The sequence below is a fragment of the Astatotilapia calliptera genome, chromosome 3 (assembly GCF_964374335.1).
Source record: "Astatotilapia calliptera chromosome 3, fAstCal68.1, whole genome shotgun sequence".
Classification (NCBI taxonomy): domain Eukaryota; kingdom Metazoa; phylum Chordata; class Actinopteri; order Cichliformes; family Cichlidae; genus Astatotilapia; species Astatotilapia calliptera.
Window position 1 is genome coordinate 14,348,600 of NC_137424.1, and position 24,405 is coordinate 14,373,004.

The 24,405-nt window shown below is 39.5% G+C and overlaps 2 protein-coding genes across 3 annotated transcripts; both read right to left on the reverse strand.

The window, feature by feature from the left end:
* Window positions 1–477: 477 nt before the first annotated feature.
* ap1s1 (adaptor related protein complex 1 subunit sigma 1) lies at window positions 478–9,180 on the reverse strand. Of its 2 annotated transcripts, XM_026160730.2 has the most exons (6): window positions 8,979–9,180; window positions 7,927–8,069; window positions 6,566–6,744; window positions 2,950–3,058; window positions 1,694–1,831; window positions 478–1,256 (listed from the first exon to the last, which is right to left on the reverse strand). In XM_026160730.2, the coding sequence occupies exons 3-6, from the start codon at window positions 6,742–6,744 to the stop codon at window positions 1,209–1,211; spliced, it is 474 nt and encodes a 157-aa protein (XP_026016515.1). In that variant the 5' UTR covers window positions 7,927–8,069; window positions 8,979–9,180; the 3' UTR covers window positions 478–1,208. The 2 variants fall into 2 exon arrangements, with proteins under 2 accessions (XP_026016515.1, XP_026016509.1); XM_026160724.2 differs by lacking the exon at window positions 7,927–8,069 and having other exon boundaries at window positions 8,979–9,165.
* Window positions 9,181–11,703: 2,523 nt separating this feature from the next.
* Window positions 11,704–16,348, reverse strand: serpine1 (serpin peptidase inhibitor, clade E (nexin, plasminogen activator inhibitor type 1), member 1). The gene is made up of 9 exons (XM_026151584.2): window positions 16,215–16,348; window positions 15,178–15,416; window positions 14,687–14,911; window positions 14,381–14,575; window positions 14,079–14,277; window positions 13,859–13,959; window positions 12,806–12,892; window positions 12,395–12,478; window positions 11,704–12,309 (listed from the first exon to the last, which is right to left on the reverse strand). The coding sequence occupies exons 2-9, from the start codon at window positions 15,413–15,415 to the stop codon at window positions 12,266–12,268; spliced, it is 1,173 nt and encodes a 390-aa protein (XP_026007369.1). The 5' UTR covers window position 15,416; window positions 16,215–16,348; the 3' UTR covers window positions 11,704–12,265.
* Window positions 16,349–24,405: the final 8,057 nt, after the last annotated feature.

Genomic DNA, 24,405 nt, shown 5'->3' on the forward strand with positions numbered 1-24,405 from the left:
ATGTCACACTGAAAACAAAACTTTGTAAAACATTTACAGAACAATAAAATATAGTTAAGCTAGATAATTCTATCTGCCTTGTAATTTCACCCCAGCCCAAACAAGTAACTACTGCACACAGCATGTCCCTCCTATAACTTTCAACTCTGACCTTTACCTGTGTTCCTTCTCATTCTAAGTTGCACTTTTCTTAAACTGCATATGACATTTCCACCTCATCAGGATACAGTACATATTAATGGTTCAAATGTAAATAAGATCCTTTTTTTTTAGTTCTGATGCCATTCTAAAATGTCTTTGGTTTATTCTTCACTATCAGTTTATCAAAGTTGTGCAATGAAAGATGGGCCAATAACAAGGAGTATTCATACAATCTAAAAATATTAAACACCTGAAATAAACGTGATATATTCACACACCAATTGATTACCTAGTACAAGAACAATTTGAGTGGAGCCAGAAAATTAAAATGTCTAATTCTTGTAATTGTTTTGTTTTTAATTTCTTCACTGTTTTATGTAGCGCCTGCATTTCTTAACATGGTGTAAATATACTGTACAAGGCAGGAACACAAGCCATCATACGAGCGAATGGATTATCTAAATAACAGAATGACATTAAATGTTGTTAAATGTATGTATAAATTAAGTGTTTTTTCCCCAACTTACCATCGTCAATGCTTTAAAATTCACTAGTAGCACTTGTAGTGACATTAAATATTTATTACAGTCTTACTACTCAAGTGAGCCCATAGTCAGTACCTGACAAAGCTTCATGACATAATGTGCCTGCTCAACCAGTTTTTGTATCATAGCCCAGTCACACTGCAAAATCACAATACTGTGATAAACATTCAGCAAAATGTTACTTTGCTGAAGTGTATATAACCCACAGTGGTAAACACTGTGGGTTATTTTCTTAGCTGGACTCTGCCTTACTCCTTAAAAAGAATATAAACACACAACTCTGGCAGCCACATAGAAGTGACCTCCCCACCCACACACACGCACACTATCACCCACCCACCCAGAGCTAAAGGGCCTGGCACTGCAAGGTTCTTCCACTAACTGAGTCTCTCCCCCAGTTAAACAGTGTATATCAGTCCCCATTCACATATACATAGTACCAGTACTGTCAAGTTGATGCATGTTCTACCCTACACTGACCCACCCCCTGCCTTCTATATTCTCCCATAACGCTGCTGTGGGCTATGCCAAGCCCATCTCCTCCAGTACACTTCTCGGTGATTCGTCCTCCTGAAAAGATAAACAAATGGAAGACACAACTTAAATTACAGACAACAAATTGTTCCATTCACATTGCATGGAGCTGTCACCTCTCACAGGCATACGTAGAAAGATGACCGTATGCCATTTATATTAGTATTACTGTATTATATGCAAAAAAAATGCAACAGTTAGGGCTAGCTGACTCAGAGTGCAGGCAGAGAGGAAACTTACACAAAACAGTTTTTTCACCGACCAGGGAGGAACAAAAACGACACAAATTTACATATGCAGAGTGTACGAACTGCACAACTCCAAACTGAAGTTAGTCTGGTGATCATTAACACAACAAAATGTGTCCCACAGTCAGTCCATGACTTGTGACTGACTTTTCAGTGATAACTCACAGGTCACTAACTTTAACGCATCGTCTTCTTGAGTCATGTCAACTCTGAAGCCCAGCTTACCTCCTGCAGTAGGTCAGCTTGTTCAATGGCTTTGAGGACACTCTTTTTAGATGTGTCCTGAATCTCTCCTCCCATCAGGAACTCGTCTAAAATGAAGTAGGCCTTCTCAAAATTAAAGATGATGTCCAGCTCACATACCTACACATACACAAAACGCCACTCTTTACCATGCCAGGGAAAGTCTCAGAATGGTCTTTCAACTTTTCCCTTTTGAGAATTCAAACAAAATTATGTTTGAATTCATTGTGAGTACATTTTAACAAGTAGACATTTATCTTTCTGACAATAATAATTTTAGAAAACGTATACAAAATGATTCAAAGAGTGACAGCATGTATTATAGGAGTACATTTTTACTTAAACCAACTAAGGATAAGTTGCTGTACTAAGAATTATTGTTACCCCTGGACAAAATGTCAAACGAAATGTCAAACGATCACTGCGGCATCAATGAGTTAAACTGTCTAAATGCTTTCATCTTTAATAAAATGATCAGTGTTGCAACTTTACCAGGTGTAACAATTAAGTTTAACATCCAAGCATCCATGAAAACAGCATTTATTAAATTCAGCAGTTAGAAGTTAGCAGGAAGTTAGCTTGCTAGTTTCCATGTAAATATACCATGCTCTGACTGAGAGATTTCAGAAAGAAAAAAAATCAAACTTACAGCACTGCTGTCACTTAAATGAGGACAGAAAAACTAAACCGAACTGACCTTTGTAGGGTTACTGAAGTTGGGCTAGCTGGAATATAATGGTTATAATGCTGGCTAGCTACAGAGCTATAGTTAGCATGATATAAAAACATTAGCACAGTGAAGCTGGAGGATGAAATATAAGTTTTTCCTGTTCCTGTTTCCATGTTAAGTTCCTGATCTTCAGCTTCATGTTCCCATTCCAATCTTTATTTGCCTCAGAGTGATTCTTTTCTGACTCATTCAAATTTTTGGTGTCTGAGCAGCTGGGTTGTAGTTACATGGTAAGGTTTTAAAACTGAGCTTTAAAGTGTTGCAGATGAATCATAGTAATGAAAACCCAGACAGGTCGACAGTGATCATGGACTATTTTTAGGGGCTTGTTCTGATCAAACAGAACAAGATGCAAAGCATTAAAACATGCCAAAAACACAACAGCCTTAAAAAACGCAGAGTAGTTTGGACCCGGAAGCAGGATTCATATGCCGTCAACTAGTCTCTTCCTTCAAAGTAATTCACATGCAAATCAGAAAAATCACATTAAGATGCACATATGACTTACACTGCCAAAATATTTATCCAGCAACTCTACGAAACGGTGTATAACTTCGAGTGTGATCAGCTCATTGTCTTGCTCTTCAATGGCACAACAGAAATAAAGGCTGGCATACCTGCAAGACAATATACACAGAAGTAGAAACAACTTTAAAATCCTACATTGCCTTGTTCTCAAGTTATCGCATTCACTAGATTTGCAGAAAACGTAACCTCTGACCTTTATGTTAAGGCCACTGAGATTGAAACTCAAACATATTAAGTGGATTCACCTATGGTATCAATTTGAAAACCCAATGTCGCCTCGTTCTCAAGTTAACAAAAACCACCAAGGCCGCAGACTGCCTGCTGTGAGATCCAGTTAAGACTTTCTGCCTCAAAATTCATCACAGATTTTAAAAAAGAAAGAAAGACGAAGAACAACAACAACAGAAATGTACATACAGTCGAAGTATGACAGTTTACCATACCTGTGTAGGGCTGCCAGACAGAGCAAGCGTGCAGAGTTCTTTCAGTCCAATAACCTGTGTTTGGGTGCTGACCTATGAAGTAGCATCTGTGTTTTAATCAGTCACTTATCCCCCTGATCTTGTTGACTTGCCTGATTTTGTAATTTGTCCAAGGTAAGTGGGCTAAATGATTAAATCCTTAATTCTGCTTTCTGTTTTAAATGCATTGTTTGCCTAGTTGTGTTGTAACCTCCAAGTTGTGCTTGCGTTTTGGTTATTAACACATCAATATCTCATTATTATATCAATATCCCAAAGGTGTTCTATTGAATTAATATCTGGTGACAGTGGGGGCGATGTGAGTATAGTGAACTCATTGTCATGTTCAACAAACCAGGTGACTGGGGGAAGCTGTCGTCACAGGATGGGCACAATGTGAGCATAAGGGTTGGACGGGTCAGGAAAAATACTCAGGTAATGATCCCATTTAACACCTGCCTGAACATTTCATACAGTGTAGGATAGCCCCATGCTTACAGTGTAGGATAGCCCCATGCTTGCATCCAAACGTCGGATAAGAAACTGAAGCTCAACAGACCACACAATTGTCTTCCAATATTCTATTTCCCTATTTTGGTGAGCACATACAAAGGAATGGCACCCAGTGTGGTCTGCTGCTGCCATCTTGTCTTTTGCATACTTTGGCTGTAATGCAGGGTTATGTTGGTACTATGGTAAATGGACTGGTTCTTATATAGCTCTTTTCTACTCCACCTGAGCATTCAAAGTGTTTTATACAACTTGTCTTGTTCACCCATTTACACAAGCTCTTATTTTTCTCTGTACATGCTTTCTACCACATTCACACACATTCAAACTCAGATGGATGCATTGAAGAGCAACTTGGGGTTAGTATCTTTCCCAGGGATATTTGGCACATATGTATTTGGAACAGCCATGGATTGAACCACCAACCTTCTGATTAGCGCACAATGTGCTATACCTGCTGAGCTACAACAACCCTTATCAGATAGAAGAAGTCTTCTTCTCTGAAATGAACAAGTTATTTTTGCCCAAAGACCCACTGCTCCCTGCATATTTTCTCCTTTTCAGAACTTTCCCTTTAATTTCTAAAGAGGGTTGTTAGAAAATAGATCACCAATTTGTGAAACACTCAGAATAGCGTGCGTCAGAGCAACATCCATGCCACATTCAGTCACCTGAATTACATTTCTTCCCCATTCTGAGGTGCTGACCATGTCTACATAAATGCATGGACTGGGTTGCTGCAATGTCAGTGGCTGATTAGACATTCAACAAGTAGTTAAAAAGTTGTACCTAACAAAGGTATACCTAACCTATCTATAGACTTGGAGTACTGTGTTAAGCCACCCATCCTTTCTTTATATTTTGCTTCCACTGAGCCAGACTCTTAATTTTTTGTAATTTTTATTCAAAACTTTTACCTGGACATTGTTAGGGCTGTTTTTGTTTTTGTTGTGCATCTGCACCTTATTGTTGTCAATGCCTACGCATGGGACAGTGTGAAACGTAATTTCAATTCCTTTGTATGGCAAGTACATTTGAAGAAATTGACAAATAAAAGTATTCTATTCTATTCTATTCTAATTGTAGTTCACTGCCCAGACTGTCCTGTATTTACGAATCACTTTTGTTTTTTTGGATTGATGAAATCTCCATAGTAGATAGTGAAAAACAGGAACTTTCCTGTCAATTAAATGTTTATGCTGGTGTAGCATGAATGGCTGTAGATGAAGTCTTTATCAACAGAAAAGATTGTTAGAAATTATTATTAAAAAAAAATAAAAATACAGTTAAAAGTCCAAAAATGTATGCCCTCCATCACATGTTCCAAAGACTCCAGTGGGCTGAATTGGTGTCTTTGCTGGATTGATTCTGCTCCCCTGGTCTTATGTTTAGCACCACTGATTTAGTCCAGTGTTAGACTATACTTGTAGAGGGGATGCGTTCTTTAGTGATGGTCAAGGGTGGTTCTGTACCACATAAGATGGTTGTTGTTTTATGCAACAAAGTCTCAGGGACAATGCTTCTTTGGTCTAATTTCCTTCCCTTCGCCTCAGCTGAACTTGTCCGGTCTGTAAAATCTCAAGTATGCCTTCCAAAGCTCTGATGCAGAAAAGCAAATGTTCTAAGGCTTGTTGTGTCAACATTGGACTCAGCCATTAACTCTGCTAGGTGTGGCAAAGCCAGCTGATGTGGCTGGCCATAGTGGGAAGTAGGAGAGGCCACTGTGTCACTATATTAGTTACTATAGTGTGAAATGTGTAGGCTTCTTCAAATTTCAAATGACTCATAAAAATCTAATAATGTAACATTCAACAGAAAGACCTGATGCATCTTCTAAACCAAGTTGTTTTCCTTGGGTACAGCTGGTTTAAGTCCTTAAGATGTGTTTCTCTGACCAGGAAAGTCAAGGGAAGCAGGCCAGTAGTAACTTGCCCTGATGCTAAGAGCTCCTGGCAGTTAAGGCAATGCAAATCCAGCCCATGGCCCTGGTGATCAGGGCCACCCATATTCCTCCACTGATCACCGGATGTATGAGGCCATGGTTAGGTTCTCTGTAGTTAGAGCTCAAAGGCAGTAGTTCACCTAATTTGCCAAAGCAGACTTATAGTTCATCTACGTGTTCCACCAGTGGGGGCTGGGCTGGCAGTGAAAGACCATGTACCACTGTGGTGGACGTGGGCCTATCGTCCCCATCTATATGAAAGCAGCTTCTCTTTCCAACAGACATTAATTTTAATGAAATACTCAAATACAGACAAATATGTAGTTTTCCTTCCTGCTGTTTCTTTCTTGGAGACGAAGCACTGCCACATCTCATCCTTTTTACATGTTTAATACTGTGTTACTAACATTTCTTTTAAAAATTTCTAAACAATAAAGGCTACTGCCTAAATGTATAAAAGCACTAGTGCATTTCTTTAGTTTCTTGATAATTAGTGATAAATCAACAGCAGTTCATAGCACGAGTTAGCTACAAAAGAAAATGAAACTGTAAATATCTACTCTAGAAACAACTGTCAGTAACGTTAAAATGAGAAAAGATGAAAATAGTGTAAAGAAAGCACCACAAGAAGCACGTGATGATGTGATGAGTACAAAATGCAGGACTGCCCATGGCACTTTTACCTTTTATAGACAATCTTGAGGTCGCGCCATTCTAGAAAACTGCACATCTTTGGTTTGCGAGCCAACACTATCTGCATCAGCTCCCTGACCATCTTCTTCTTGTCACGCTCAGCTGTGGCTGTGTACCACTTCTGCAGTCGCAGCTTGCCCTGCCGGCTGAACAGCAGCATGAAGCGCATCTACATGCAAAAACAGAACAGCCCCCAAAAAGACAGTACAGCATATATGAGAACATGTATTCAATGTGTAGGTACATGTCAATACATAAATGTAAATTTGAATTACTGGCCCAGTAAAGGAACCTTTCCTGTTAACTGCATTCTTGTGCCCAATTATGAGTCACTTCATCACAGTTTTTTATCATTTGCTCTTTTTGTAAACATTATTATCAAGTCTGACATCATTAACAATTTCTGTGTTCAAATGCTCTTTCAACTCCCAAAAGCAAAGAAATACAGGGACGTCATTAAGAGTTAAATATGGTCAAAACTATTTCAGCTCCAATAAAATAATCAGTGCGGCTGCTCAAGTGTTGCACCATTATGATAAAGAGGATAAATAGGAGGGCCCCATATTAATAGAGGCAGATGCCATCATATGGTAGGAATCAATGGTATGGTATCAACGTTTTGCAATGTGGTCTGGATTACTTGCTTAGAAAAGGTTCAGGTTCAAAGTTTAATATACAGTGAAATCTGAAGTCAGCCCAAGAGAATCACATCCTTGGTGACAAATAAACCTCAGTGTGCACTGTGAGTCTTTAGAAATTAAACCATGTCAACAGTGCACATTTTTAGAGCACGCGGCGGCTCCTGTCTGCTCAAATAACAAAGAACTGCACCATGTTTGAAATCCAGCAGAATAGATGCTTGGACTGAGATGTGCTGCACTCAAAAATCAACTCTGACATTTTGTGAGACTTTAACTTGTGGTAAACATTTCAGGTAGAAATATACTGCAAAAAAAAGAGAATAGCATGCCAAATTGTTTTCTCAAATCACAATAAAAAAAATAAAAAAAAAAAGGTCTATATTAGATCATCATCCCATATCTACTTGGTCCAAGGGAGTGTCACAATGAAACACATAGGGAGTTAAGCCAGCATTATAAAATAGCCATTTTAAAATGATTTTATGTTACAGTGATCCAGTCAAACCTACCAAAAAAACATAAATAAAACAACCTCATGGCTTTCTGTAATAGGTTATTTAAATTCCAGTCTACTTATCCCACGCCCTCCAAATCCCTCAGTTGTTAATGCAATATCTCTCTGATACGTCCCAAGTACACTACTGAAAACTGGCAGTTCAAAAGTAGAAGGTGAACAAAGTGGAGCATTTAGCAGTTGAAGAGTCAGTTACCTTTTTCAGGTGCTGGAAGACCAAATTAGGACTAAAACCAAAATTAATAATGGATTTGGTCACTAAAGACTTGCACTAGGATGACAATCTTTAAATATTCTTTGTGAAGTCAGCTGGGATAGGCTTCAGCACCCCCCGCGACCCTGAAAAGGATAAGCAGAAGCAAATGGATGGATGGATGGAATGGATATGAAAGTCTATAATAACATAATGGCCATGACAAATTTACATTGCGATTGTATGTGGCGAGTGTTTCATCATCCTATGCTGTTTCCCCACTGGTAAAGGAAAGGGAGGAACTGACATCAAATGGCTATAATATTTTGGTTTGATATTACCTACACACATAGACGTCTTATACTGCATTTAAAGCAAACCCATATACATAACACTTCAATCACATAATGAAACCACTGGTATAAACTTAAGCTGTAATGTGTATTACAGCTATTTTAAAACTTTGCAGATTTGGCAATACTAATCCCCCGTATCACTTACTAATTATGTTTACTTACATGTGCCTGTTACCAGTCTACAGTCTATTTGGCAGGGACGAGTGTGGGAGCTATGGCAGGTAATATTAACATCACCAGTGTCAGTCACATCATTCGGCCACGCAGTTTCAAAAACAACTGCGCTGAGGTTAAGCAGAAAGTTAGCCACATAATGAAACCTATTTCATTACTTTATGTTGTAACCCTAGGCTGGCAGAAAGTAGGAAGCACGGCATCACCTCCGTTGCTGACGATAACTAAAACCTACAGATAAACTAATTACCTGCAACAAGGGCAGGCACACTAGTTTGTCCCGTATCTGTCATGCTAAAGTCTGACTAACATCACACAGATCACAAGCTGCACGAAAGCTATATACAGCGTAAGAAGCATGAAGCATGTTTCTTATGCTGGCCTGTTAGCTTGCAAGGCTATGCTGACAGAAGCCAGGTGTAGTTACCGCAGGTGGTGACTTCCTGGAATCATACACCTTGATAGCATTAGCGTAGCATACCCTCCACGTACACTTTTCCAGGCAGGTGAGACGTAATAACTTACCATTCTGTGGGGTTTTTAACGTTTGTGTCACGTGACAAACGGACTGTACTCCCTCGTTGCCCACTCAGACGTACACCCGAACTAATGCCGAAAGTTCATTCCCGTGTGAGGTGCTCAACTACTGCGCTTGTAATAAGCGCAAACCCTTCCCCGACCGTTGCTTCTGCCAAAGCACTTCCACATCCGAGGAGCATGCGCACTCCGGCACGTCTAACGTGACGTTTATGATTTCGTCTCACTTCCGGAGGGTTCGAATGATCTTAAAGTGTATGAAGTGTAGTGTTACATCCTCACCGTGTGTAACTGCGGACACTGAGTCCCTGGTAAAGAAAAAAAGAGAGTCTCCGTAGCGGTAGGATTTGCCATCATCATCATTCATTAAACACCGAAAAACCAGGTTTCTCTTCAGCATTGAAGCCATGCTTACAAAAAGTCAGAGCTCTGCTGAGTCAAGCATTCCTTTAACTTCATTGATTAAAAAAAATAAATGAAATTTTATCTATTGAAGAACAAATACTCAAAGCCATAGACACATCATTATTTTAAGCTACTTTAAATGTCATTTATATTTATTTAGACTCTTTCACTTCAGCTAATCTAAATCTGAAATAACTTTAGTAATCGCTTCCTCCAGGTCATCAACGTGTCCATTAGACCTCATTACCCATTCTTATCAACTGCTCAAACTATTACAATTAGTAAATGCTTTAATCTTAAATATGATCATCTATCTCTATTAATAGGCTATGTGCAATTAAGGTGGCAATCATTAAACTATTACTTAAAAAGCAGTAACCTGACCCAGCTGTCTTATGTAATTACTGACCACTCTCCAGCATTCCTTTTATCTCAAAAATTCTTGAAAGAGTTAAACAGCTAACCGATCATCTGCAGAGGAATGGTCTATTAAAAGAGTTTCAGTCAGGTTTCAGAGTTCATCACAGCACAGAAACAGCTTTAGTGAAGGTTACAGATCCTTTCCTATATGGCCTCTGACAGTGGACTCTTACACACTAAGTTTAATTATCCAGTCTTTAAGTGATGACGGGATGAACCCTGCTTCTGGGTCAAAACTACTCTGCGTTTAATAAGGCTGTTGTGTTTTTAAAATGTTAAAATCTTTTTCTATTTATTCTGAACTTCAGCACCCCTAAAAAGCGGGGTGGCTTTTTAGGGACTTGTGCTCAGTTGGTAGAGCAGGTCAGATACTAACCGGAAGGTTGGTGGTTCGAGCCCAGGCTCCTCCTCTCAGTGATGCCGCAGTTTTCGTTTGAGTTTGGGACCTGAAGCGGAGTTTGGACCCCAAAACAGCTAATGATGTCAGACTTAAAGACCGGATTGAGTTCCACATGGTTCTGTGCTAGGACCAATTCTGTTTACATTATACAAGCTTTCAGTAGTATCATTTGAAGTCACAGTATAGATTTTCCTCGCTAGCAGATGACACAACATGGTGTCTAACCAGATACTTAGTATCTAAATATGATGGGACGCAGAGTCTTCAGCTTTTAGGCCTTCTTTTCTAAAGTATATAGTTAGTGCTCGATCTGGTAACTCTAAATCCTTCCTTATTTGGACCTAGACTGCTGCAGGCTTCCTGTGATGCACGGACTGTTTCTTCGTCTTCACTTACCTTTTTCACATGTGTAACTTGCTAACCTAGCCCTGTAGAGTCAGTGTTAAACACCTGGAATGCACAGAGTTGATTGGTTAAGTGGTATCATGTGGTATGGCTTAGCTTCCATCCAATTGGTCTGTGCATTTCTGCAGCCACTGAACCACTATCATAAAGACCAGAATAGCTGAACCAGTTAAAAATAGAAGTGCCCTCCCTGGTGTTAAATCATAAACTTCTGTTTTGGCTGTAGGTCTTGGTCCATATGGGACAGCCTGTGGGTCTGGATCTGGACCTTGGTCCACATAGTGGCCTCTGCTATAGAGGTTACACAGGTAGTCCAACTCCTCCAGGATGGTACATTAATATGTAAGGTTTTGCTGTGTCTCCCAGCATAGTCTCAAAGCATGAAGGAGATTGTTACAGAACCGCTCCTTTGTCACAGTAGGAACAGAATTAACAATTTTTGGAGAGTCTTTGAATTCAGCCCTCTGTAGGTTGAAAATGTTCATTTCCAGTGAACATTGTGGCATCTTTTTGTTCCCAACAGATCGCATATTACATATTATTATAGCTATATAGCACATTTTTTTTCTTATCAAGATCTAATATGTTTTCCAAGTTCCTTTAATTATGTGTTTGGGATATGATGCTGAAAAATGAAGACCTCTTGCCACTCATTTTCACTCCAGTTCTTGTGTAATGTTTCCCCTTCTTAAGAATGGCTTCCTGACAGGTTTTCTTTGCTTTGGCGAATCAGTGACCCCACCCCACCCTATATCTTGCTTTCAGATACTGTTCATCTACTGTAGATAGATACAGATTTTTTTAGACATGCTTTTGTCTTCCACTTGTCTAGTTTCCTCAGTCACTGCACACCATGCTAGGTGTTCAGGTTTTCAGCTAATACCTATTTTGCAGCTTAATAGTACAAAAATGCTGTTTTGTGCGAAGCTTATCTTTGGCAGATTTAACTAAAGCAATGGGAACTAATATTTCTGTTATGTGTAGAAACTATATTGATTTGTTAGGTCCCTTTTGATGCTTGAGTCAGGGGGGGAACAGAAAAAGTCAATGTTAACCTTTCAAAGAACTCCTCAAAGACTGCAACATTGTAAAAAATATAGTAGTTTAATAAATACAAGCATAGTGACAGAAATAAAAATGTAAGAACAAAACAAACAAAAAATATGAAATATATTTTTTAACAGTAATAATATCAAAATATAACTATTTATAAATACTAATTCATTCAGCGTCCCTCCCTTACAATTAAATCAATATCTTTTGTATCAGGAACAGGTGAAATACCTCATATGTTCACTTTCCTTTATATCACAATATGTTTTATCACTCAGAAACATTCAGAGAAATAAATAATCTATAAAGATATATATATATATATGTGTGTGTGTGTGTGTGTGTGTGTGTGTGTGTGTGTGTGTGTGTGTGTGTGTGTGTGTGTGTGTGTGTGTGTATATATATATATATATATATATTTAGCAAAATCTTTTTCAATAATGTTGTAAATAAACCTTCCAGTGATAAAGTTTACAGTTTCAAATATGTCATCTGATGTAAGTAGTATATGTCAGATATGTCATCCATTGGATGGTCATTATGTGGAATTTTAGTAGCCTCACGCAGGGGAATGAAAGGTTTTCAGAGCGGGTTACTGCTGAGGCTGGTTGAACTGACCCATGAAAAGAACAGCACCTAAACATAAAAGGGAGAACATTAGGGAGCCACTCTACCAATTAGCAGTCTGGTATTGTAAAATTTTATTCTAGTGAAAGGTTACCTGTGAGTTTGTGCTGGATAAGGAAAAGGAACGGTCGGTCTAGAATGATCTCCTCTACTGCCATACGAGAAAACAAGACAGCAGCTAACAGAATAATGAAAAAGAAAGGGGGGTCAGTGTTGGGTTTATGTGGGGACCTCATTTGGACCCCTCACATTATCTTCAAATAGTTCTCCTGATACATTTTTTGTTGAAAAGTATTTGTTACAATATGATTAATCACAAAAAATGATTAAAATATTTTCTCTGTCTATAAATGAATATCTATAAACATTAAGAACTCTGCTTCTTTTGCCTATTTTCAACATCCCCTTTTAGCTTACATCATATTATGTTCCATACTACCATAAAAAATCAATTATATCACCTGTGCCACAAATAAAAATATATAGACTTGAGAAATGAGGGTACCTGTTGATGCTGCTCCTTTGGTTCCCTCTTCATTCACCTCAATTTTCAGTTTTTGCAGGACCTTCGACACACACAGCCTTTGATCCACTAGAGGGAAAAACACAAAAAAAACCAAAAACAAATGAGTAAATAAAGAAAAAAACAATTACATAAAATATGTTTGTTTTTTTCATTATGTAGTTTTTTTTAAACCTTAAATTTTTTTTATATGCTTATTTATAATCTATCATTAAGGCTTAAAATGCTTCAATTTTAAATATGGACAGTCTTGACACACAGGCTTTTAAGGTGGTTGTAATGAATAGATAGATAGATAGATAGATAGATAGATAGATAGATAGATAGATAGATAGATAGATAGATAGATAGATAGATAGATAGATAGATAGATAGATAGATAGATAGATAGATAGATAGATAGATAGATAGATAGATAGATAGATAGATAGATAGATAGATAGATAGATATAAAAAAACTGAGTGATCATCTCTGAAAGACTGGTTTATTTCAAAAGCTCCAGTCAGGATTAAGAGTGTATCATAGTGCAGAAACAGCTTTAGTGATGGTCATGAACTATCTTCTGGACTCATCTCTTTGTTTGTCCTGCTGGACCTCATTAAAACACCATTCGTGTTAAACAGTTCAGTTGTTTGAATTCTATCTGTAACACACTCCGATTTGTTCATATAACAACACAATACACTCATGACTCCAAGTTTGTAAGGAATCTTGGAGACATTCCTGACTCCAAGATGATAGCACTGATAGCACTGTTCTATCTACCCGAACACTCACAGTGCTTTAGACAACTTCTCTCATTTATACCATTCATATGCTTAAGTGCTTTCTATCTAACATTCACACTTAATTATTCTCCAGTGGATGCATCGGAGAGCAGCTTGGGGTTAGTATCTTGCCTGAGGATATTTGGCATACAGACTGGGGTAGCTCGGGATCAAACCTCCAACTTTCTGATTGGTAGATGACCTGCTGCACCTCGGGAACTACAGTTACCCCCGAGAGGTGAACATTTAACAAAAAGGTTGACTTACAGGTGATGCGTGTGAAGTCTGCAGTAGCTGGGTTGAAGATGTCTCCTAGTCCCATGTTAACTAGCGCAGTCTTCAGATTCACCTCGGAGTCCAGAGTAAACCTTCAAAACACCAGTCTTTCAGTTTCTTGTGTTTTGTTTAGGCTGACAGCCTTGTGATAATCAATATGAATCAATATAATTTATTGTTAGCTCCAAAGATACACTCTGACCACTCTTACCTAGGCAAGGCCAGCTGCCTCCTGACATTCCTGAGCTCTGTCCTCCACTGTCGGATCTTCTGGCTGCTCAGATCTGCACTGAGCGTGCTCAGAGGAACTTCAGGCTCAAAGGGAGACACCAAGAGCATGCTCAGTAAGTCGCCCTCATATGGGACCTCAATCACATCGTAATCCACTCCATCAGCGGTTACAAACTCTCCTGTTAATTGAGGGGAAAAGAAAGGCCTTAATGAGTAAATACAGATAGAGACCTTAGTCATCTGTGGAACCGTTTGATAAACAAGTGCAACAACGTGGCCCACCGTAGTTGAAGCGGTTGGTGATTCTCATCATGTGGACTGGCACAGTGCTGCCATTAGCACAGTGGAACATCCTCTCCTGTGTCAGTTTTGGGTCAAAGGGAATTTTCCAGAGCCCCTGGAAGTGGAGCGCATTAAGGAGGATGAGGCGTGTCTGATCAGTCAGAGATCCAGACTGCAAGAATTCAGGGATAAGACCTGCAGAAGAGATGACCAAACGATTTCAAAGATGGACACAAAGATAGACATCAGCAGAAATCAAAGCTGATGGAGGTTTCAGACGGGTTTGAGTCTGCTATATGAATATACCTGCAGTGTGATCTGAGACCCATGCATTGATAACGCTGATGGCTTGGTCTGGCTTCGTGAAGTCCACCTGGTGAGGGTTGGTCTTGAAGGCCTTGGCCAAGGTCCGGTGATATCTCTTCTCCAGATTCATCTTCCTCTCCACCATCACCCCGTTGGCTATTTCTACCCCTTCCTCAGTGGACAGGCCCCGCTGCAGAAGCCACTGCTGCCGAAGCATCCCCCGCTCTGCGGGACGAGTTTTGTTTTTTTTTCATGGTTATGGTCTTGACATGCTCTAGTCTACCAAAGTCACAAAACTACCTTTTTTTAATCTTTCTTTAACTTAGTTACAAACTTTCTTTTGCAAACGCTACAGTATGTGTAAAAACAGTAAATAGTGCCATATTGTTGTCCTGATGCTAAAAACTTTATGGATATATTCTCATTATTTCCTGTAACCTGTTCCTGTTGCCGCAGTCCCACTTTGTTTTCTGGATCTAGATGTCACTCACCTTGCAGAGAAAAACCCATAGCTGTAGTTAAGGCCTTGCTGGTGTTTCCATTTGCACCAAGCTGAGCCATGGCCAGAACAGAGGCCACACCATATGGGGACAAGACCACATTCTTGTCTGTTGACTCCTGGGCCAACTGGTAGAAGACCTTCAGCCCAAAATCAGTCTGCTTATCCTGCAGAGAACTCAGTCCCACTCTGCTCAGAGCCAGCACCAGGAAAATATATACACAAAGCATTCTGGAAAAGAAAAAATAGAATTTCATCAAATATGAATAGTGGTGATTCAGTATGCAGCAGACACTCTGTATCTGACACCTGCAAGTATAACCTTTCTTCTCAAACAGCTTTTCTCGCAGTGATTGTACACTACATCACTAAAACTGATGCATTCTTTAGAAATAGGTATTGTATCCATTTAAAGAGGAGTGGGTTTTTGTTTAACCTTGTGTCTGTAGATCCTTTCTGATTCTTAGTAAGAAACTGCACTGGATTACACAGTGGTACAGAGAAAGGTTAGAGACCTGTCAAAAGTTGGCCATAAAATGATGTCTTAAAATTATGACTGTAAAAACTTGCATACAGAAAGGTTCAAGCAAAGAGTATGAAAATAAATAAAGACAGAAAGAAAACGTGTCAAACTAGCCACAACTGGTAGATGTAAAAAAAAAGAAGAAAGAAAAGAAGAAGAATATATTAGTCCACTTCTAACTGTGCTTCAGTCAAACACTGACTCAGGATAATGAGATTTAATAATAATAAACTTAATAATAATAATTCAGGATAGGATTTATAACAGATTCAGTTTGTTCTTAGGAACTGAATGCAAGTCAACATTATAGACATCTGTATTAAAAAAAGCTGTGCACATGTGATTGATGATGTAATTTATGGATGTGGACAAGATCAACTGAAAACTACTCAAGAGGCTAAATTACACTTTATTGTATTAAATAACAATTTCCCTTCTAATTCCTTGTAATGCTGTGTGTGCCTGTATGTATAAGCTAGTCTGAACTGTCAGGTTCAGGTCCTTACCTTGTAGTTGGCGTGTGTCCAGTGTAGTATTTCAAATCCCTGTTTGTTCAGGTTTGTTCTCTGCTGGTCCCTGAGTTTGAAATACTGACAGCGGTTTGCCTATTTATACTAAAAGACTGCCTCCCTCCTACGCACACACATAAACACACAAAGCGTTGGAGACGATGATGTCATCTGACACTGTCTGGACAGACTTCCTTTTCATGAACACACATGTCCACTCACCCTCCCTCTCACTTTTTTCCTTGTCTCTTTTTCCAAGTTATCATTGAGGATATGGAAAGTCACTTAACTCTTTCCCCACACGGACACACACACATTAGTCTGTTCTTCCTGCTCATGCTGGAACAGTTAGTCAGAGGTGAATGCACAGTAATGTTTCGTAATCACTGATTTTTTAAAATGTCTGGATATAATAAATATTGCTGGCTGAGAGGCAAGTGCTGCACTCTCGAATGCTCTGCATTTTTCTACAGGAAATATGGTGTGGAAGTAAATGTGGTATCTGTTATTTGTTTTTCTTTGGAAGGCTATTTTTGACTTGTTTTAGCGTGTCACAGGTTAAAAACATATATAATCCAGTGCTGCAGTGAGTGGTATACATGCTCATGTGCTTTCACTTTGGGTGGGGATGCATCAGAATTCCAAATTTAGTCACAACTTTTAACATTCCTTATCCCACTACTCACCAAGCATCTGGTAGACAGGACAGAGAGTTGCATTTTACACACTTTTTCCAAGTCTATCTACGGAAGCTTGTGGCAGCCTAACAAAATGTAATTGAAGCCATTTGTTATATAGAAGAAAGCAAAATCAAAGAGCTTCCTGGACCTGATTTTGTTATGGAGTGTTTCAATTTCCATTACTAAGAAACAAAGAAACAAAAAGGACAAGAAGATGTTAAAACACTGCAGATACCCAGGAGACACAGAAATTACCAAACTGCATCCCTTAATCATCAGAATAGTGTCAACAATTTTTCCTAAGAAGTAGGACCAAAACCATCTGTGGATTATCCAGAGTAACAGAAACATAAGAATCACCAAAAACACAAACTAAGTATAAAATACATAAATAAAAAAGGTGAACAGATGTTGTGCTGCTGGAACATCGTTTCTGTGAGGGGACCTTATATAACAAGCTGCATTCACACAAGCTGTTTCATCCTTGAGAGCTTTTCTAACATTCACTCACATTCTGATGGATGCACTGGGAGAACTCGGGATTAGGATCTTGTCGAAGTATAGTTGACATGCAAACTGAAGCATCCAGGGATCAAACCACCAACCTACTGATAAGTAGATGATGTACCTCTTGAGTTATACTCAGACTGAAAAGATGTGCAAATGTAATTTCATGAATACCTTATTAACAGAGAAAATCAGTTTAACACTAGGAAGGCCCAGGCTTCTACCTTTCTACCTTTAAAACCCGGAGAGCAGCCAAATGGCTGGTAGGCTTTTAGCTAAGCTTTAGCTTCAGGCAAGTGGAAGCTAAATTGGCTAGTCATTCATATGTAAATTGGGTTGTTACCTGGGAATTCTGGAGGGAGGGGAGTGGGGGTGTGTGGATGAGGGGGTGGGGGAGCTGCTAAAAGCGGTGAGCTTCCTTTTGTTTCATCTTGATGCATTCTCAATCATCCAGGGAAACAAATCTCCAAAAGTCACCAACTTGGAGTGTTTCAGTTTGCCATCTTAGGGAGAAATCAACACACATGGGTGTAGGTCCTTTGTTGCTGAGATTTATTGATAAAAACAGTACAAAAAATCAACCATTTGTACACATTTTTACAAATAATTATAAAAAGTGAGTGAGTACATTTCAACATTTTCAGCAATCACTCACAATCCTGGCACTGCCATGGTATCTGTAGTCTGCATTTACCACATGTGTATCTGTTGCAGTGAACACATCGCACAGTGGCATGATTGTTCTTGCAATTGTGTTTGACCTGACACATGGCTCTTTTTCCAGGGCTCGGTGTGGAGGGTTGTGTCAAAGGCAACTGTTCTTTTCTTGCCTTCTTCGCAGCTACATGAGAGTGAGCTAACTCCCTTGCAAGCTCCACCAGGAAGTCCACCCGTCTTTCCTTCGTCCCGGAGCATGCTTGATACAGCACATGTGCATTCAGTGCTGCCATGTCAATCATGTTATAAAACACGGCAACTGGCCAGCGCCGTGTTCCTCTGCGGACAGTGTACTCCCGAACCATCTGGTCCATCACATCCACGCCACACTTTGTTTTGTTGTAAAGGGTGACAGTGTTTGGCTTCCTTTTGGTAGTGTTATCAGTCTGAACCACGCCGTGCATGCTGCTAAGAATATAGACTGTCTTCTTCCGTTTGGCCGCATACGCCGTCAGCGTGGCAGCAGAGGTTGAAAACACCTAAGAAATAAGATAAATTGTTATTTCCATAGCACTTTTACACACAATGAAAGGGAGACAGGTCCCCACCTGTTCTTCACGCCACACTGTGCCATCTTTCGCTGTCTCAGTCCCCAAACAAGCTCTCTTTTTAGGTGGAGAAGCAGTCTCCTCATCTGCAGTGTGAACAAATTCAAATTGTGAGCAATGGGAAGGTCCAGTATCTCCTCCTTTTTCACATCGCTTTCACTTGCGCAAAAACTTCTTAGACGGAAAACCACCATCCTCGGCACAGTCAACAAGATTCGCAGGGAAATTCCTCAATCCACTAGACAGACAGATCGCAATGAATTCACCACTCAGGTATGTTGCAGGTCTTTTCTGGTTCTATGTTTATGTGTTTCATTGTGTGTAAAAGTGCTATGGAAATAACAATTTATCTTATTTCTTAGGTGTTTTCAACATCTGCTGCCACGCTGACGGCGTATGCGGCCAAACGGAAGAAGACAGTCTATATTCTTAGCAGCATGCACGGCGTGGTTCAGACTGATAACACTACCAAAAGGAAGCCAAACACTGTCACCCTTTACAACAAAACAAAGTGTGGCGTGGATGTGATGGACCAGATGGTTCGGGAGTACACTGTCCGCAGAGGAACACGGCGCTGGCCAGTTGCCGTGTTTTATAACATGATTGACATGGCAGCACTGAATGCACATGTGCTGTATCAAGCATGCTCCGGGACGAAGGAAAGACGGGTGGACTTCCTGGTGGAGCTTGCAAGGGAGTTAGCTCACTCTCATGTAGCTGCGAAGAAGGCAAGAAAAGAACAGTTGCCTTTGACACAACCCTCCACACCGAGCCCTGGAAAAAGAGCCATGTGTCAGGTCAAACACAATTGCAAGAACAATCATGCCACTGTGCGATGTGTTCACTGCAACAGATACACATGTGGTAAATGCAGACTACAGATACCATGGCAGTGCCAGGATTGTGAGTGATTGCTGAAAATGTTGAAATGTACTCACTCACTTTTTATAATTATTTGTAAAAATGTGTACAAATGGTTGATTTTTTGTACTGTTTTTATCAATAAATCTCAGCAACAAAGGACCTACACCCATGTGTGTTGATTTCTCCCTAAGATGGCAAACTGAAACACTCCAAGTTGGTGACTTTTGGAGATTTGTTTCCCTGGATGATTGAGAATGCATCAAGATGAAACAAAAGGAAGCTCACCGCTTTTAGCAGCTCCCCCACCCCCTCATCCACACACCCCCACTCCCCTCCCTCCAGAATTCCCAGGTAACAACCCAATTTACATATGAATGACTAGCCAATTTAGCTTCCACTTGCCTGAAGCTAAAGCTTAGCTAAAAGCCTACCAGCCATTTGGCTGCTCTCCGGGTTTTAAAGGTAGAAAAGCCAAATGGCTGGGCTCTGGGCCTTCCTAGTGTTAAACTAGTTCACCTTGTGTAAAACATTCAAAATAATTCCAAAGAAAAACACAAACCTAGGCTACAAATTTTAATGACAAGGTTTGGGAACCAGATCTTTCTTTATTCTAAGATAACTGAGTCTTTGACAAATGTTTATGGCCATTGACAGTGTCTGGCATTTTTTGCCCTGGCTTTTAAATAGATGTAGTTTTCTGTCTTCAAAATACTCAAAATTTGTTTATTAAGCCTGAGAAGTTCCCATTACTAATACCGTGGGAATGTGACACAGCCACAACAGTGAGAGAATAACAACAGTGAACAATGGGATGACAAGTCCGTTATCAAGCCTTTAGGATCACCACTGTTATTTTTACACATTATGCTGTTTTTGCTTTAGACAATGTTTCCTAAAATATAAAGATGCATCAGCACATCTGGTTACTGTAACTTGGCCCCACAACCCCTGAGGATTCAGTACATTCCATGTAAGGCTGTGACTGGAAATTTGGTTTGTACACCCACTCAGTTCTCTGTGAGAGAAAACAGGAACGAACTGTTGCCAAGGCAGCAAATAACACCACACACTGACTCTTAGTTTTGTTATTGCTTAGCTATTGATTTGTATTTATTCCCAGGTATTTTTGTCCTAGTTATTGGGTTTATTTGTTCCCTCTGTGGGGCTCGTCCCTCTGTATCACTTTTCTCTGGTTAATTTATTTATACATCCATGTTTCTCTATTTAGTTATAAGTCTTATTTCCTGTTTTATATCACCTTCTCATATTGGTAAATGGACTGGTTCTAATCAATCTGAGCGCTCGAAGCAATTTACACAACTCCACACAGTCTGGCTACACTGTCACTAATAACTCTGCGTGCTCTTTGGTTAGAATCCAGGTGACTTGAATAAACCTCATGGGTTTGAAAATAGAGTTAAAATTAAGAGGATAAACAGAAATTTCAGTTCAGTTGTATTTATATTGTGCTAGTTCACAACATTATTACTGTATATATAATTATAAATTTCAACAAAACCTAAAGGCTTAAAATTAACATTTGCACTAATTTTCAGCAATAATATGGTATATTACAGCTGATATATTGTTATAGTATAGCCTAAAAAAAGTGTGGTGACTGCTGCCTTTTGAGTAATACGGTGAGGGATGATCATGTTATGACTGATGTGTCAGAGTGTGGTTGTTCCTCTGTATCAGCCCATCACAGCTGCAGGGACATGTACAATAAGTCCTGAGTGTAACATTTCTGTAGAGACCTATCTCCACACATCAAAGCTGATGTGGTCCTTGTGTTGACTCATCTACTTTCTGTCTGTCTTGCTACATCATGCTCTCTTCTCTCCTGTTTTATGTTCATTAACTGCACCTTCTGTTTCAGGGTCTTCCTCTGTGTGCCACCTTTGCATCCAGCACACCTATATTTCTTCTCTGTGCAGGTACCTGGTTGTGTCTGGGGGACTTGCCAAGAGCGAGTTTTTCCTTGAGAAACAGTTTATCTGTGAATCTGTAGTGGAGACCAGGACATTCCAGCTATCATTCCTTATGCTGTCTGTTGTTTTTACCTTCACTGTAAATAAACACACTGTTAGTGAACCTACTGAGTCCAGTCTTCTCTAGTGTTCGTGATGAAAGCATTTTGGCAGCTACCAAAATGCATCCTGATTTTTCTTAAAAACAAGAAATAATGGACTGTAATTATTCTGCTGATCAGTTCTAATAGTTTGTGGTTTAAAAGTAATTAACAGGGTTCATAACAGTTTGGCCGATCTCAGATGAAAATAATTTGTCAAAACAATTCATCCATGTGTTTTATCTTAATTACTCCCCTTTTTATCCATTTCTTTCAGAAAACTATCAAAAAATGTCAAAACTTTGAAGCGCTCCATATTAACAGTAGGTACTTTTGTTGACTTGGAGGCCCCATTATTTCAGAAGTTTTGGTTAAAACTTAAAGTACATAAATATCTCTGAAGACAAAAGTCACTGATGAAGATACACTGTCTTACTTTCAAACTAGCCTCTCCTTTTCTAAATGTATTCTCTATGAAATAAGCAGAGAGGGGGCCAATCACATTTATACTGAAATTTACTAACATGGTTATCATACAAAACACTAGAGTAATGTGACAGTTACTTTTAGTGTATTGACTATCATGTTGAGCTGTATACGACACGGCTCTCAGCCATCCTACCAAAATGAGATAAAACTGAGGCACAGTTATCATATTCATATCCAGCAGTATTCCTCAATTATTTTAACATTTTACTGATATACAGGGACCAAGCCTACAAAAACAACAGAAAGTAATTTTGTTACATAAGTTCCTGCTGTATGTATGATGAAACAGTTTTATATAATCCCTGAAAGTGCAAAGCAGTCAATGAGAGACAGAAGAAATGGAAAACTCAAGTGTTTGTGGTTAGGTGAGTAAATGGGTGTGATTGTGGTGAACAGATAGAAGATCGCTTATGTTCAGAAAACGGGAATTTCCATCCATGAAATGTATTCGCTACTTCATATTCCACAATCAACTGTTTATTATATTCTAACAAAGTTGATGCGATTTGGATTGAAAGCAACTCCACGTAAAATCACAATGGGATCAGTGGATAGTGAAGCGCGTGGTGTACAGTCGTCCCAACTCTCTGCAGAATCAAACGACAGTTAGTCTGCTGTCTGCGGCAGGGGAGCAAACTTCCGGCGGCATGCGAGAATGTGTGACTTATTAGTGACCCGTCAGTAAGTGCGAGCTTCACCGGCCTGCTGACAAACCATGCAGGCAGGGGCGGGGCTTTGTGTTTATGGACACCAATCACACGCAAAGACAGACTAGGATCATACCATTACGTGAAACAAGGAAGGGGGAGGGGGCAGACGTTCCAAAGACACCAAGTTAGTGGTACAGGCCGGGTACACAGAGGAGATGAGCATCTGGCTGCATTTCAGTGCGATTGGAGACCGCAAAGCAGAATGCAGAATTTATAAACTTAGGAGCTGGATAAAGTTTTGGAGGATGAAAGGTTTCACATTTCTCCTTAAACCTCATGCTCTTCTCCCTAGCAGTAGTAAATGAATTAAAAAAAAATGATGTAGCACTTATCTATCTATACTATTAGGCGAGTTATGTAAACTGCTTTGAGTGCTCAGATAGATATAAGAAGGTGAAGGAAAACTAAGCACGAGAAACAAATAACTGTCAAAGCAGGCAACTTCTAAATATCTCGTGTTGCCACATGTATTTCCACGTGTGGGACTAATAAAGGTTATCTTATCTTATCTTATCTTATCTTATTGCCTTCCAGTAAGTTTTAATAACCTGACAGTCCCAGAAAATATAATAGTCTGCATTTGTGTTTCCACATCACAGTCATAGTGAGATTTTTGGTATGTTGTAATAAAGTAACTTATCAGGCTTTTCCAACCAAACTCCCTCCAGCTCACACAGCGTCTTTGAATGGCAGAGATGTAGAAATGTGTGCATGTAGCACAGAGTCATGGTTCACTGAGTCTCAATGAGTCTCACAGGCCGGAATGTGCTTGAAGACTTTTACAATTCTTAACTTGTTTGATCAGCTGCTCACCACAAACGAGCACACATTTGACTTTTAACAGTTTATCCCACATTCATACTACGTGAAGTCATCAAGCAATAAACAGGAAATGACAAGAGTTTGTTTTTACTTTCTAATGTCCAAGTTTGTTTTGTTTTCCAACTACAGGTTAAAAAACAAAAAAAAAACTGGAGAGTCGGGGCAATGAGCAGGACAATACAGGACTGTTAATTAAGACACTTTATTAACAAACATTAGCTTAAAAGGCTCGCTGTCACGATGCTGTCCTAGTTAAAGAGCAGCTCAGTAAAATATTTAAACAACCATTTTGACCAGCCACTTGGGGAGGGAACCTACACGGGGGAGTGCCCAAGGGTGCCACCAATTACTCACCCGTGCAGTCTCTCTGCAACTTAAACTCCTATTAAAAGCATGATTAAAGTACAACAGTTAACACTAAAACACCATAAAACACAAAGAACCAGTCTATGCCAGTCAACACAACCACAACAAAGCAACAACAAGGCTACAACAAGACAGCAGCAGTGCGTAGGCCTGTAACAAGAGAAAGAAAGCAGTGATCCCACCCTGCTATAAGCCAAATTCCAGACAATCTATAACAGTGGTCCCCAACCCCCCAGGCATCGGACCGGTACCGGTCCGTGAGTCGTTTGGTACCGGGCCGCGAGAGTTGAGGCTCAGGTGTGAAATGTCTGGTTTTCAGGGTTTTTATCGGTTTTCAGCATTATTTTGTTATCGTTTTTATCGTTTACTCGGTTTTCCTTGGTCTTTTCACTGTGTTATGAATAAATTTTCTGT

What these genes read in the sequence shown, in the direction of transcription:
- ap1s1 (XM_026160724.2), bottom strand. An exon ending in CTCAAGATTGTCTATAAAAG is followed by an intron (nt 3,059 to 6,565) that starts GTAAAAGTGCCA and finishes ATTGTCTTGCAG; the next exon opens with GTATGCCAGCCTTTATTTCT. An exon ending in TGGATAAATATTTTGGCAGT is followed by an intron (nt 1,832 to 2,949) that starts GTAAGTCATATG and finishes GTGTATGTGTAG; the next exon opens with GTATGTGAGCTGGACATCAT.
- serpine1 (XM_026151584.2), bottom strand. Translation starts at nt 15,415, where the DNA reads ATGCTTTGTGTATATATTTTCCTGGTGCTGGCTCTGAGCAGAGTGGGA. An exon ending in AGGCAGCTGGCCTTGCCTAG is followed by an intron (nt 13,960 to 14,078) that starts GTAAGAGTGGTC and finishes GGTGTTTTGAAG; the next exon opens with GTTTACTCTGGACTCCGAGG. An exon ending in AGACTTCACACGCATCACCT is followed by an intron (nt 12,893 to 13,858) that starts GTAAGTCAACCT and finishes TTTTCCCTCTAG; the next exon opens with TGGATCAAAGGCTGTGTGTG.